Here is a 16,261-nt window from a genome sequence, read left to right as displayed (position 1 = left end):
AGCCCATTGGCTATTACCTGACACTCCCTGTAACACCCCTAAATACAGTATTTAGGTGGCACCCTTGATGTCAGGACCTCAATTCAATTGACACAAAAAAGTAGTGGACAAAGAATATTGCTGACACAAGAACAAAGGAGCAACTACTGACTTGGCACCAACCCTGTCAGCCTGCCTGCTGCACTGGATCCTAGTGGAGAAAATGTCTCATCTTGTGCAGATTCCCAGCAACCCGGAGAGCTCTCAGTGCTTCGCAAATTACCAGAGAACTCCCTTGGAGTAGGGGAGCTATTCTCCTGCAGCCAAAGGCACCAAAGAAGTAAGATCCGGTTCACCATCCTGCAGGGCACCGGGACTAAATGTAAATGTATGTGTCTTGTAAAGCGCACTGCTGCCCTGAGGCGTCGTGGCGCTGTAGACCACTGGGGAACCCGTCCTGGTTATTCCTGTGAGATGGTCCCTCCAGGGTATCTCCAAGGTGAAACCAGGCATCCCCGGTGAATGTGGGGGGCTGTTGTGGAGATGAGGCAAGCTAATGCCCAGAGTGATCCCTGGTTAGAGTAGGCACCGGAGCGAGAATTATCGAGTCCGCTGGCCCTGGTCGACGACCCTGCCGCGTCGGGAATTGAACCCTGGTCCCGGGCCGTCCTCTGCTTCCGGGTCTGCTGCCTCTAACCAGTGAGCCACACCACTCCACTTGACACTGCAGCCACTCAGGAAGAGGCCATTGTGCTCCCACAGGTCAGCTCCATACTCCCTCCAAGTGTGGGAATGCCAGGACTGACTGGAGAAGCACAATACCAATCCCTATGGTACATGACCCCTTGCAACAACCAAGTCTTGTTGTGTCCAGCCCAGACACCAACACCGAGGAAGAACGACCTGTACATCGAGGGACTTCAGGGAAAGTGAGACCCATATCAAGAGTTGCTCAGCTGTCCTGTTTGCCCCTTTTCTGCAGAACCAAGACAAAGAGAGAGTTTCCGACTGCAGTCACACGACACCTCAAAGTACCTCTGCACCCGCGCCCCACAGCTCGTGTCTGAGGTGGGTGATGGTGCCAACGGGGCCCTGATACCCTCAAAGGCTGAGCCCACCCTTGGGTTTGCCTTGACGGAACTCCCAATCACCGCCTGCATCCCCTTTGTACAGGTCCTCTCAACTGTGGGTGTCTCCTGCAGCACAAACTCAACGCCTAAAAGCACCACTGCACCCGAGCCCCATAGCCCGAGCAAAAGTGGACCAATGGTGTTCCTATGTGCTCAAGCATCTCAAGGACTGAGACCCCCTGTGGGTTCACCTAGGCTGGCCCCCCAGCCCCAGCATGTAGCCTCTTTTCAACCAGACTGTTCTTTATTGAAGTGAATGGAGCACCAAACGCTGAAACACACCTCTGCACCCGGGTGCCCCTGTGCTGCCCGAGGTGACCTGTTGGTGTTGGATTGGACCTTGCCCCATACTCACCTTAAGTCCAGGAGAAGGGTCCCATAAGTCACTGACAATGCAGTATATGTGTTTCCCCCATAGGATATCATTACTGCTCCAGAAATTGTATTAAGTGCGAACTTTTGAAAACCTATAAGAATTCATATCTCAAAAAGTACATACCTGATTCTGATAATCTTGGTATCTAAATTCATATAATAATCTGTGTTATTTTTATGAATTGGTGTCTGATTTCTTTATTGAGTGTGCGTTTCACTTACTGCCTTTGTGTGTGCAATACATACTTGGCACTATCCTCTGATAAGCCTAACTGCTCACCCAGCCTCCCAAAAAGAAAGCATTTAGGTAATCTTTTATGCCTCTGTAAATCAATTGGGGTTTTCCTGGACTTTTTACACAGTGTACCTCATTGTGATCCCCCATATACAAAACGCCAGCTTCCTACAATTGTGATAGGTATAGTAATAAATATAGTAGTAAAAAGTAACACCTTGCTCTTTCTGTTCCACTCTTTATTGACTTGACGCAGCATTTTACTGAAATACAGTACTTTTTAGGTCTGACGCTAGCCAAGATCTTTTGAGTTTACTAGAATGTGTATAATATACTTACATATAGGGGCTTTTAGCCAGCTCTCGGCACAGCTGTTTTTGTGTCATTCCCATTTGCTTCTACCCACTACATCATATAGCATGGGGAAGTGAGTTATCCTTTTAAGCCACTGGTTAACTGAACTTTGAGTAGCTGTATTTTGCTGGGAGCTCATCCACACAAAGCTAGTTCCCTTCAGTGTCAGTGGTTTTTGTTTTACTTTATAATGATTTTTGTGTTACCTTTTTATTAAGATCCTGATGTTATAGCAGGACACTTCTGATGCACATTTCATCTTTATCAGATCCCATCTCCTACCAAAGCTCTTGTAAATTCAATTTGGAGTGTTTTGCTTTTTGATTGATGCTGTTTCATAGCATACCAGTCTGTGTCCATTTGAATCTGTTCTGTATTAAGTTATCCCCTTTTTACTTTTTTTCTTTGCCAAAGAGGCTTGCACCCAAAGCCAGACTGATTGACTTTTTTAGGTCTGTGTTCGCCAAGACATTTTGAGTTTACTAAAATGATGTGTTCCATTATTCTGTGGTTGTTATCATTCACATTTTTCTTTCACCCACACCAACACGCATTAAGGTTCAAGGTATCAACCCACTTCAGCTCTTGGCTGACTTCACTATGAGTTAAGGCATGCCATCCTTTCACAAGGCAGGCGTCTATACACATCGTAGTTCCCTGTGTGACAGGGAGTACTATCGTGGTGTGTGTTTTTGAGACCAAAAAAAAGACTTTTACTTGTAGTAAATGGTTCCTTTTTAGCTTCATGAGGGCCAGGTATATTCCCAAACAATAAATTTTTTCAAAGACTATCAGAAACAAAAAAGAATTGCCAGAAGGCTGGTGCCCAAAGCCAGACCTCTTGGCTTTGCCACTACTTGTTTCTTTTTCCTGTTAATGTATGTGAGTATAACAGAGCAATGTGTCACTGGAGGTTAACTGCAAATTATAATCTAGTTTAAGGCTAATTTCAGAACAGATAGTTCTCTTCTTGCGGAAGAGATGGTATTCTTTACTTAAGCCACAGAACCTAATGAACCATGTCTGCTAATGCCCCTCTAGGTGAATATTGGATTGATCCTAACCAGGGTTGTTCGGGAGATTCCTTCAAGGTTTACTGCAATTTCACCTCCGGTGGGGAAACTTGCGTCTATGCTGACAAGAAGTCAGAAGGAGTAAGTATGAATTTGTACTGGGCGAGCTGCCATAAAGTCTTTGCAATGTTTGCACAGGAACAAATCAAGCTAATTATACACTGATCGGTTCGTTTATCTCTATTCATGGTCGCCCTACAGCACGGTATTTTGCATGCTTGCTTCAAAGGAGCTTTTAGATGATGTGCTAACATTATATAGAAATATGAAAAGGATTTGAGGCCATATTATCAAGGAACGGCGATAACATTATCGCCGCTTTAGCGGCAGGAAACTGCCGCTAAAGCGGCGATAATGGGCTTGATAATATGCCCTATGAAATTCCCATAGAAGCCCATGTTCACACCAGAACCTGGGCTTCTATGGGAATTCTCAATGGCATATTATCAAGCCCATTATCGCCGCTTTAGCTGCAGTTTCCTGCCGCTAAAGCGGCGATAATGTTATCGCCGTTCCTTGATAATATGGCCTCAAATCCTTTTCATATTTCTATGCTTAAGTAGGCCTAAAATGGCTGTCTGATTCAGAAATTCTGTCACAGCCTTCACCCCAATGCACAGTGCTCCCAAAATACCTACCTTATATATTTTTTCCAGCATATCTAGCTGGCATTAACTAGCGCTCTTCATGTAAAACATAACCCGTTCTCTTACCGAGGGGTTTGAGAAATGTGTTGTTTTAATGCAAAATATGTATAATACTACGCATATTATTTGAGATATATTTTGACAGTATCTCATGCAAATTCTCTCTACAAGGGTATACGTTGCATAAAAATACCACATGAGATAACAGTTGGCGAATAGTTCAAAGAGAAAATCTCTCCGGGCAAGACATCTTGTACTGAAACTATTCTCCCTTGGGTGATCTTCACGCAAAATGTTATGTTATGTAAAATGAAGAAATATTTTTCACATTTTGCTTAATGCAAAATTTGGGAGTTATATGAGGTTACACGATTACACTGGTGTAGAAAAATTCCTTACATGCCAAGCTTTACTCACCTTTAAGCAACTACTCCACTGCGCACTTGCTACACATAGAGGCCCAGATTCGGAAAACTGTCATGGGACACAGTGCAGCCCCCAAAGAGGCTGCACTGCATTACATGATAGGGAGGGAGCAGGAGAGCACCATATTCACAGAGATATGGCACTCTCCTCCCCTCCCCCCAGCGCGGGCGCTGATTTCAGCTGCCGTGTGCTAGGCATACACCTTACTGTCATAGTGCTAGGATGCGTGCCTGAGTCTAGCTTAGGTTTTATACAGGACGGGTACCCTTCTTGTACAAAATACTATGCATAGACACACTTGAAAGCTTTTCCTATTTTGTATATGTGCTACACAGTGCAGCATGCATGCACAGTCAGAAAATACTGGAGAAATGAAAAAATGTCTCCTTTTAACGCCTGCTTTAAAGCAACGTTAATTTTTGGCGCTAAACCTTGTCTACTAATGTTAGTAGATAGGGTTTAGCATCAAAACGTATGGGTGGTAGCATGGGAACACCCACGTACCACCCATGTAACCATCCTTGACATAAAGTAATGCAAAGCACAGTTTTGAGCTGCTTTGCGTTACTTTTCCATTCAAACCGACGCTTATACCAATTAGCTTTGGTTTGTTAATCCACAAATAGGTTTAGTGTCAGGTTAGCATTTCAAAAGCAGCGCTAACCTGATGCTAAACCTTTCTGAATCTGGGCCAAATGATGTTAAGCTGGTGGGACACCACCTAGTAAGATGCCACACCACGCATGGCCGACAAATGTGTGTTGGTGGTCATCTCTAGCCTTTGAACAGTAGCAGCTGCTACCGGATGGGGGTGGTAGGGCAGGAGGACGGGTGGGGCTTGGGGGTGGGGAAATGAAAAAGACAAAAATAACCACTTACCTGGGTACGGCTGGCCGCCCCCTCTCCTCCGATCTCTTCATCTTCTTCCTATCTTGAGAACTGGCAGCAGTAAACACCCGGGATCCCAGTCATTCCTAAGCCAATCAGTGTTGTGATTGGTCTGAACACTGTGGTTCGGTGCTCAGAGAGGGAGTGGGAGCCTGGGCATGTCCTCCACCCACGCCGGTGGAGAACATGCCAAGTGCACATGACTGTTTGGCCGGCCCAAGACGGCCTGACAAACCATCATGCGCACTTGGAGAATGCCACCACTACCCCCACCTGCAGTGCTCTGGTGTCACGGAACCCAGCCCCGCTAGCATGAAACAAACTGAGCCACTGCAGTAGGAAAAATAAAATAATAACGTTGCGTTATTATCATTTTCTTTTTGAACTGCTCGGAGAGCAGTGGGCGACGCTTGCCCGCCTTAGCGAAGGAGTCGCCGCTGCCTTTGAGGTGAATCTGATGTCTTCCACAAGACCAAGGCAGCCAAGGACTGCATCATTTATAACATTTGATCCCTACACCTTTCGTCCATTCCAAGGGGACATACAGCAACAACCAGTACTCAGCAGGGTATAAATATTGTGAATGATGACCATGTATAGAGCAAATCTGTATTCTCCAACAAAGGACTGAATCCAATTACACGCATGTCTGGGTAGTTTGTCTGAAGTGTTTTTGAGGCGTGAGATGGGAAGATTAATTCAACTAGGTCGTAACGCCTAGATTCACTTTTTCTGTTAATTGTTTTGCACCTGTATGAACTCATTTGAAACGAATTTCAGTAAAACACATCATTCTTTCCACTTGCTTTTTTTTCGCTTCCATACTGGCAAAGTCTTTAAAATGGCTGTGATTTCTCATATAAGGCATTTGCAATGTAAACAAATTGAATTATATTTCTTCCTATGTCTACATAGGATGTGGATGCATGTCGTTGATATTGTATGTAGAAATGTACTTAGAAATGTATTTCCACACAGGTCAGAATATCATCGTGGCCAAAAGAAAACCCAGGGACTTGGTTTAGTGAATTTAAGAGAGGGAAACTGGTAAGATAAGTCTTCACTAATGCTCTCCTCCATTGCATGTGATTGAGTGAACAACTCTATGTCATTAATAAACATGTATAAGGCTCGTATGATGTTGAGTGACCAACGCTCCTGTTCTTCAATTTGACTGAATTTGCCCTGTAGGGGTTATGTCACAAATAAATAGCCCTTTTCATCCAAGCAAGAGTTGCAGCAGGCGCATTTAGGTCAATTAAAACATAAAAGTCCAGACTTTTTTGAGAATACACCACGATAATGTAATGAAGGAGAATACAACGATTGATGATGCGACTGCAGCACATTACAGCACTGATGTTTCTTGATAGGTACTGAAGGACTTTATAGCAAGCTTGTTTCTGTCTGGATTTTGTAGTTGTCTGTCTGCCGTCATGGACAGGGAAGGAAGCAGAGTAGAGATCCTGCTCCTTGGATCTAAGCATGTTTCTTTTCAGCCTAAAAGCTGATAGGTATGGGGCTGCACAATAAAATGCGTGTCCTCATTTCTACAGATGGGTTCAGGATCTGCATGGAATAGGAGATATATAGTTGTCCCTTGAAATCTCTCTCCGGAAAAAATGGCTAAGATTGAGCACCGGTGAATATAAAGCATTAACGTGCTAAAGCGTGGAGTGTTAAATGGCTTCCAGAATGAAATGTCAGGATTAAGATTACGAATAAAGGCATTAATTACTATTAGCACCTGGAACACATGGAATACATCGTTGGTAGCTGTCCAGCCAATCAGAATCCTATTTGGTATGCTATTGGTACTGTTATGTGCCTGCACAGGGCCAGCTGATCCTTTATTTGCATACTATGACTTTTGTTATAGTCCTGCTCATGGCCAGCTCCCAACATCCCTCGGGTGTGCTGTTTGGGCTCTACCAGTTTGGGCTCAGGCTGGCCTTCTTGATGATTGCTTGCTTCAAGGATGATGGTACAACCAGAGCACTGGGCTGAGGAAGCCAAGCGTTTCTTTTCTGCATAGATCCTGTTTCTCTCCATTTATTACTGCAGAAAGAAGCAAGGACATGCTGTTCTGACTCCACACAGTCATACACTTTTCTTCATGACTCTTGGGAGAGGTATTAAGAGCCACATTGCCCTCACCTCTGTGCCAATAACAACAAGTCACTAAATCCCCTCATTCTGCGCCCGAGTCGCAAGGGCAGGCGAAAAACAGTCACTATTGCCTGTAGCTCTGGGCAATAATGCTTATTTGATAGCATACATTCTAAGTCCCATTAAGATCCAGATCGCAGAGCGGAAAAGATGTGTGTACGCCTGCATTATGGGTTTGAGGTGGGAGGATGAGTCTTAAAGTCAAATTGAAAATGGATTGCCATGTTTAACAGATGATAACAGCCCCTTTCCCTCATTATGTGGACCATTGTTTTGCCTTGAGTTTTAGCCTTTAACCAGGGGTTGGGCAAAAACAGCTCTTATGGTCGCCATGTTTGAGTGTCTTGAACAATGTCGATCAGGGGTAAATAGGAAAAGTCTCTTTTTACTACAGGAAAGCTGTATTTTAGATTGCAATATATTTATACAATTATAACTTTTTAAAGCTCACAGAAATGTATACATTTGACACAAATTGTGCGTCTGCTATGTAGCGTTCCTTCCGGCGTAGGATGTACAAAGGCTTGACCCCTTTACGTTTATTTTCAGCTCTCATACGTGGATGTTGAGGGAAATTCGATTGATAGCGTGCAAATGACATTCCTTAAACTCCTGAGTGCCTCGGCAAGACAAAACTTCACTTACAACTGTCACCTGTCAGTGGCTTGGCACGACGCGACAGCCGACAACTACGACAAAGCGCTGCGGTTCCTGGGGTCAAACGATGAAGAAATGGCGTATGACAATAATCCCTACATCAAAGCCCTGCATGACGGCTGCGCGGTAAGTATTAACGCAGACACTTTTTTATTTTCTCCAGCTTGTCACATCCGCTGAAAGGCCCCATGGTACTCTGAAAAGATCTGAAGGTTTAGCTAAGTGGATATAGAAAACTCGTTTTTCCATTTAGACAAGTTTTAAAAACTCTACCCTTCACATTTCAGAAATCCGTGAAAAGCATCAGCTTAGGAAATCGCTAGAGTGGCCCTAAAAAGCCCCGAGTTGACTTTGTACTGCCGAGTCAGTAATGTATTCCTTGTGTAACCAAAGCATAAAATGTTTTGAAGACCAATTTAGACAGGAATAAAAGTCGGGAACGAAGCCGGGCATGTGTTGGCATTTAACGATGGGGGTTGTAAAAGTACACATAAAAGCCGTTTTAAGAGAGCCTGTTCTGTTATTAGTATTTGCAGCAATACGGAGATGGCACGTCAGTAGATGGGAACAGAAGAGAAAAAATCGGGGCCGAAACACATTAAATGCACCCACATTTCGAAACTTTGAGCTGGCGTCGGGCAATTTTGCCTCAGTTTTGCACCTACATTTGCACAGATCGATTGGTACAAAATGATTGCTCCTTAATCGAGCCCATTAATAATCTGGAGGAACAGTTTTACAGTATGGATGGCATGAGCTTTTATCGATTTTTTATAAAAGTTTAAGAATGAATATTTGAGTTCCAAGATTTCCTGTTTTAAATTTCGCTCCTTGCGAGACTGAAGACATAAGCCATAGGGGCTTATTTACAAGCCCCTTGCGCCGCTGGTACCTCCCTTTTTCCCATATTAAAAGTGTTGCACCGGCGGCACAGGGGGCTTGTAAATTATCCTCATAGTTTGAATTCTTGGGACAATTTAAAGTGTAGCATTTTCAGCTGAAGCTTCCAGCAGCCGGTGCGGCTGCTGGAATGCTCATACTGGCCTGGGCAAGGCCGGACTGGGGACAGCAACCAGCCCTGCCAGATTGCTGCTCGACCGGCCCTGGGAGCGGAAGGAGGGGGGGGGGGAGTGCTAGTAAGAAACACTACGGGGGCTGCAGGGTGCTTTTGTTCTGCCACTGGTGGGAATACCTTGTCAGGGCCGGACTGGGAACCACAACCGGCCCTGGCAAGGTGCTCGGCCGGCTCCCCTCCCCCTGGGGGGGGTGGAGGGTGCCAGCAAGCTCTTTGCCATGGCCGGTTCTCGGCCGATTTTGTTACAGGGCCGATTTTGCAGCTATGCTGCAAAAACGGCCCTGTAGCAAAAACGGCCTCCAGGGGCCCAAAACCGGCCCCCACCTGTGCGGCGCACCGGGGAATATCCCGGTGCCCGTTACAGCCAGTCCGGCCCTGTACCTTGTTTAGCATTTGGGGTAGGATGCGTGAATGAGCTACAATGTAGGCACCCAAGTGATTTCAATACTGCACCTCCTAGTAACAACAGCATGAGCATTTGAGTGCATTGGAGGCAAAATAGCCTTTTGCGAATCGGATTACTCCTCCACTTTTCGAATTTTAGCAATCATTTAGTGTCCAGGTGTCACGCTACGGATGCTGCTTAATAGAAGTGCCTGACTAGCTTACTAGTGTAGACACTTGGTAAGATTTAGCTGTTAATCTCCCTAATCAATATTCTGCTCACTTAGGAGCATATTTACAAGCCCCTTTCGTCACACGAATATCACTTTTACCAACGTTCCTGTGGCGACAGGGGCTTCTCCTTATTTACAAGGCAGCGTTAAGCCACTTAGAGCCACCTTGTAAATAAGGCACCCTTTCATGCTATACTTAGCGTGAAAGGGGTGGGCAATAGGTTTTGTGGTGGGCATTCCGCCTCAACACCCATTGATTTTGATGCTGCCCCCTCTTTACAAGGGTGGCATAAATAGGAGGCAGCTCCTAAATTAAGGCCAGGCAAAAACCGGTCTTATCATGGCTAAATGAGGCGAAATGCTTTATTTCTCCTCGTTTTTGCTGTGAACAGCAAAAGGCCATAAATTATTGTTTATGTGTAAGAAGGTGTCCTTTCCTGCACATAAATAATCATTAAAAAATTACAATTTGCATCTTCTATGTGTGCTGCAAACTGCTGCACACATAGAAGTTACAAATCACCATTTGTGATTGTTTATGTGCAGGAAGGGACATAAAGAAATTTCCCTCAACCCAGGCCTAGGCAGCTGAATTAAGCGCCAGCGCTAGGGAAAAAGCAGGGATGCATCTTATCTTTATAAATACGGCGCATCACTGTGTTTCGGAATGGCAGAGTGTGGTGGCATTAGCATTTTGTGCTTAATACCACCCTCCCCATTCCCTTGTAAATAGGCCCCTTAGTCACTGAGGGCATCTGCACACTCCACATTATATCCAAGCTATTTCTCTGATGAACTAACATTGAACAGTGTAGATGTATTTCAAGGTGCATTAGGCACCATGCAGAAAGTGCACCTATAAATATAAAACGTAAGAGAGGACCATGACCTGCTGCTTTTATTTCATATCTTGTCAATGAAAATCATATAATTAAACTTCATAAAAGGAAGATTTTAGTGCTATTTACATCAAATAAAAGTATGATGTGGGCAGTGCAAATTACCGCCATTACACATCTTCACTCCATTGCCCTTGTGATCCACAATAAATCTATAGAGCAGTAATGTGCTCACTGCTTTTGAGAAGCTTCATGAAAAGTAAATTGCATCCTGCCTTGTCCATGAAAGGGTTTATAACCCTAACAGCGTTTTACACTATTATTTTTCTAAAGAAACTTTCCCATTTTCATCACCTCCTCATTTGCATTTTAATGTACTCTGGTGAATGTTTCTGGCACGTTTTAGTAGCTAAGGTAGACGATTTCAATATGAAAGCCATTTGTGCATGATTCACAAGTGCAAAATTACAGGGCCCGATTCACAGAACTAACTTAAGACAAAATCCTAAACTTACTACCATTTTCGTATTCACAGAAGGCACTTACTCATTTTGGTATTCACAGAAGGCACTTACTCATTTCGGTATTCACAGAAGTTAGGAGTACTAAGTTTAGGACTCCTAAATGCCTTCTGTGAATACCGAAAGTCTTAAAATTAGGATTTTTCTCAGTTCAGGAGTCCTAAAGTTAGGACTCCTAACTTTATACTACTAAACTGAGAAAAATCCTAATTTTAAGGCTTTCGGTATTCACAGAAGGCATTTAGGAGTCCTATAGTTAGGAGTCCTAACTTTACTACTACTAAATTGAGAAAAATCCTAATTTTAAGACTTTTGGTATTCACAGAAGGCATTTAGGAGTCCTAAACTTAGGAGTCCTAACTATACTACTACTAAACTGAGAAAAATCCTAATTTTAAGGCTTTCGGTATTCACAGAAGGCATTTAGGAGTCCTAAAGTTAGGAGTCCTAACTTTACTACTACTAAATTGAGAAAAATCCTTATTTTAAGACTTTCGGTATTCACAGAAGGCATTTACGAGTCCTAAAGTTAGGAGTCCTAACTATACTACTACGAAACTGAGAAAAATCCTAATTTTAAGACTTTCGGTATTCACAGAAGGCATTTAGGAGTCCTAAAGTTAGGACTCCTAACTTCTGTGAATACCGAAATGAGTAAGTGCCTTCTGTGAATACCAAAATGAGTAAGTGCCTTCTGTGAATACCAAAATGGTAGTAAGTTTAGGATTTTGTCCTAAGTTAGTTCTGTGAATCGGGCCCACAGTGTCAAATCATAAAACATGAACTTACATAACTTCATCAATTTTCTGTGGTGTACAGTTACTTGAGATTAACTCTTCTCTCAGGTGGAAGAAGTGTGCATTCTGGGACTGGAATGCCTTGAATTGTATGTAAACACCATTGAATGTGACTTAATTGGTATTCATGTACCATGCAAGGCTCCTTCACACATTGGATATGATTTGAGATTTACCCCTGTCAATGGGAGGAGTAAATCCGTCTCCACGCTGTTTTGTGGAGGAAACGTTCGGAAACTCATGTGTGGTAAAGAGGTTTCACTTGTTATAACCCTGGCCACATTAGGTGGCAAACCAAAGACTCAAGGCAGTTGCCAGAGAAGCACACAAAGCACTGTGTGTGAGTTTAGCAAAAAATCAAATAAGTACCAAGTTAAGCAAGATGTTTAATGAGAAAAAAACAAATATATTGAACATCAATAAGGTATTTATAAGCTTTAAAGAAATGTCATTAAACCTGATAGAAACTAATTTGTGGTTGAAGTAGCCATTGTGCATAACAACAAACTCCAGAATGTCTGTTAATAAAAACAGCCTCCGTAGGATGGCAGGGTGTCAGGTATGTTTGCCTGGGATTCCGAGTGAGTCTCAACCCTCACACACATGCTGATTGATCTGTGGAGAGTCACTCCTCAGTAGTTGAAACCTGCCTGCCAGTGCCAACATATGGAGAGTGTCTTTTCCATTTTCTTCTTGTAGTTTATTTCCTTCAGATGTGGTTCCTAAGTTTCCATGCCAGCTCATTGGTCTAATGTTTCAAAAATAATTTTATCCCTGGAATATACAAACAAGATGCTTTCAGCATACGCAATAGCAGACATCTTCCGATGCTTATCGAACGGTCCTTATCCGGCTTTTCTCAGCCCATAGACATTTTGAATACAAAATTCCCTCCAGGGTCATACAGTCTTCAGAAAAACAAGCCTCTTCCACTAGCTGCCACCACGAGAATGCTCAATCTTTCTTCAACTTCCATTCATCTCTGAATTACTCCACAGGCGATTGATACACACAGATCATGACCTTCTCAGGCCCTTCGCTCCTTTGGAATCTACAGGAGTCAAGTTCTACCCTAAGGAGACAACAGCTGTCCTCAGACTAGTAGGCTCTAAATATCCTGATGTGATTGTCTGAACTTTTATCTTTTTAGCAGGTATTTACGTAGAGGCAGGACCTCTTATACCTCAGGCTGTGGCTGCTCATCTCTCTGCTCACAAAGCCACAACTCTCCAAATGTTATTGTTGGAGGCTTATGGCAAATGCCTCTTTCATATCTCCTCTCCTACCATCACTAAATCCAAACTACATTTCCTTTACTGGTATGCACTGGTTAGATTGTCCATACGAGCATGTCAGCTAAGTGACTCCTCAATCGTGGTGGTGTGAGCTGACCCACACATTGAATATCTTCTGCTGCAAGGCCTCGAATGACATCCTTTTAAAATTCCTGAGCGGGTTAAGGACAGAGAGCCTCAAGGAAAGATGAAGTGAGCCCCTGTGGCTATAGTAGAAATGTTTCTTAATATAATGAGTAATGCTGTCCTTACTTCCCTACCCCTGGATGAAAAGATGACAACTGTCATGGCCAATTAGAGTGTAAAGCGTGTTACCTTAGGCCACTTAGTCATGCTTTTCCTTATCCACTCAGCTCCCACCACTCAGCTTAATTCCTGATTAAGGACTGGCTTCTGTTTTTGGGATAGCACTGGACCTAAACATACACTAATCATCTGTAGAGCTGCCTGACATGTATTTACACTACAGAGAAGACCCACATCTCTCCATGCCAACCAGTGACTATGTTAGGGTGCACTACCCAGTCTGAGATGTGGTGCACCTTTAACAAGGAACACTTGGTGAAGACTGGGGCAGTGTGCCATACTACCAACAATGTGCTGCCCTCAGGGAAGCAGTGAAATTGTGCCTGTCCTATGACATTAGTGAAAGGCAGAGAGGCAGCTTGAAGCCGTAATTCCTTAGTTCACTGTGCAGGAGAGCGATTTAATCGCGAGCAGGGGCAGTGGTGACTGTGGCCCCCCCACCATGTGAATGTCTGTTCGATCCAGGAGCCCCCCTTTTGCCTTTCCAGTGGTGCACTTTCTGGGGGTACACAGACTGTGCACCACCTCTTTTTAGTACACAGCCAGTGCACTTCCTGATGGCCTCTTTGCCTCTGTGTCCAAGTTCATATCAAGGCACAAGTGCAGAGGTTATGCCCACATGCATATGATGAAAAACCCTCTTAAGCCAGAGCTGGTGCTGTATGTGTGCTGGTGCTATCACTATTACAGAAGGGCCACAGCTCTTCAGTAATGCAACAGTGCCTGGAGGCACAGAAAACAAGTGCACGTTGCAACCCTGGGGCACTGACTGTAATACGGCCCCTGGTGTCTTGGTAGGCTAGCCTGGACCCCACAGAGGGGTGCACGTAACACATAGGAAGTTCTTATCTTAGGTTGGCAGTCCTCAGGCCCCATTGGCGGTCAAAAACAAGAGTTTCTTGCAGTACAGCAGATAGAATTGTCTACATTTGTGAATTTGGAAAGTATTACAAATGAGCTACTGATGTAAGAGGATTGAATTTCTTTTTAATGGGGGATATAGCTGCTGTTGAAGACCCAATGTTTAGAGATGCAGATATTGGAAGTGAAAACCAGATTACATACAAAGAATGGGGATTGTTGTAACGTGTTTTTGTTTCTTCCTTTGCAGACGAGAAAAGGATACGGAAGGACTGTGATTGAAATCAACACAATTAAAATTGACCAACTGCCCATTGCTGATGTCATGATCAATGACTTTGGGGACCAGAATCAGAAATTTGGCTTTGAAGTAGGCCCTGCATGCTTCCTTGGATAATATTAAAGCAAAGGACAGGCCAAGAAGCCAATTGTGCCTTGGCGCCACCAGCCCACTTCATGCCACCTGCAAGGTTTCAATAAGGATGGTGTAGAGCATCAGTCTTGCTGTGTATGCAATAAATAGAAAATACGTGTTGCCCTTGTAGGGCCAGAATCACATGACTTAAACTTATTTGGCAAATCATGAAGGATATCAAACGCTGTGGCAAAGGAAGACAACATAGGGTTTATTTTGTGATCACCCCCTTTTTGGATTCATTTGGTGCTGTACGAATGAATGTCATGGCGCTCCTTCAATTACAACAAAGTGGTGCTAAGAAGGCGCGTTAAACAAACTGTAATTATTCTGTGTACTATACTTCTATTGTGTGTCCGTCTCCCAAACTTGCATGTGTCTCTGGAATGCATCTGGCTATTTCCATTAACTGCAGACTTGCTGTCAGTGAATGCTGTTTGTGTATTATAAAAAAGGTAGGCGGCCATTTTGGATGGCACGTACTCCATTGCTCGGTTCTAATAAACTCCCGTTGTATATATTGATTTTGAAGAGCTCTTTTATTTGCAGTCAACAACAAATGCTCAGGTGGCAATTCTGGAAGACCCTGGACAGCAAACTGAATGCTGCAAATGATATGACGCTTTTTTCAAGTGTATGCAAGGAAACGCACCTGCTATGGTGCAGTTTTCCACGGTGCTATACCTCAGATATTTCTCAGATTCCAGGACCTCCTAAAAAAAACTGTACATACCTAAAATCAATAATTTTATATTTTTGGGTGGGGGAAATTTGTATTAAAAAAAAGATAGTTATGTATGAGATATATTTGTCTACGTTTATGTAAAGTAAATAGCTAGACATGCAGCTTCCCTTTTTGTATCGCTTTGAATTTGCTTTTAATATGCTTATTTGATCCATATAAATATTAAAACTGGATTTTTATCAATTATTTATGGAATTGTGCAGTATTTACTTAGATTTGTTTAACTAACGAAGGGGGAAGCAATTCCTCGACTGGATGCCAGAGCCCATTGCAAATGTCTATCGATATATGACCTTCCCATTAATATGAAATATTTTATGATGCCAAATGACAGCCAGTGACAAATAAGTTGTCTAGGTCATGTGATTCTACCAAGTTGCAAAGCAACACTTAAGGGGGGACTGCTAACTACAAAATTCGGTTTCAGGCCGAAGTAACCAATACCATTTACATCCGAATTAAAGAAATTATTTGAGCCTCACTCTAAATTTTTGAAGCAAGAGATGACATTTCTATTTTACAACACAAATCCGTTTTGTAATTATTTTTCATAATATATTTGAGACTTGAAAATAAATGTTTGTTTCTCTTTCTTATCACTTGTAAATTTATTGGTTCTTTTTTCTGCTGGCTCATTTGCAACTGGTGTTTGAACTTGAAAGAACATGCGTGTGCAATTTAGACTGAAAGTGCCCCTTGTGTTGTCTCTGATTTTCTTTATTTTCACACCAAAACCTGTACCTGTCACCTCAAAGAGGAAATACAAAGTTTACAAATAAAGTCAAGTCTTGTCTAACTGGGACGTTAATTCTGTTTCTTCATGGTAAGATAACCATAATATTTTAAAACATATCGCT

The 16,261-nt window shown here is 43.1% G+C and overlaps 1 protein-coding gene across 6 annotated transcripts in view; it reads left to right on the top strand.

Annotated features, from left to right (window-relative positions):
- COL11A1 (collagen type XI alpha 1 chain) overlaps window positions 1-16,000 on the top strand; it is a 407,114-nt gene extending 391,114 nt beyond the window's left edge. For all 6 annotated transcript variants that reach the window (XM_085601921.1, XM_085601919.1, XM_085601916.1 and 3 more), the window contains 4 exons: window positions 3,115-3,227; window positions 6,086-6,154; window positions 7,826-8,059; window positions 14,495-16,000. In XM_085601921.1, coding sequence (XP_085458047.1) covers window positions 3,115-3,227; window positions 6,086-6,154; window positions 7,826-8,059; window positions 14,495-14,641 — 563 coding nt within the window. In that variant the 3' untranslated portion in view covers window positions 14,642-16,000. The remainder of the gene's footprint in view (window positions 1-3,114; window positions 3,228-6,085; window positions 6,155-7,825; window positions 8,060-14,494) is intronic.
- Window positions 16,001-16,261: the final 261 nt, after the last annotated feature.

This window comes from Triturus cristatus, chromosome 4_2 (assembly GCF_964204655.1).
Source record: "Triturus cristatus chromosome 4_2, aTriCri1.1, whole genome shotgun sequence".
Classification (NCBI taxonomy): domain Eukaryota; kingdom Metazoa; phylum Chordata; class Amphibia; order Caudata; family Salamandridae; genus Triturus; species Triturus cristatus.
Note: the sequence above shows the minus strand (reverse complement) of the source record. Positions and strands in the feature narration are given on the sequence as shown.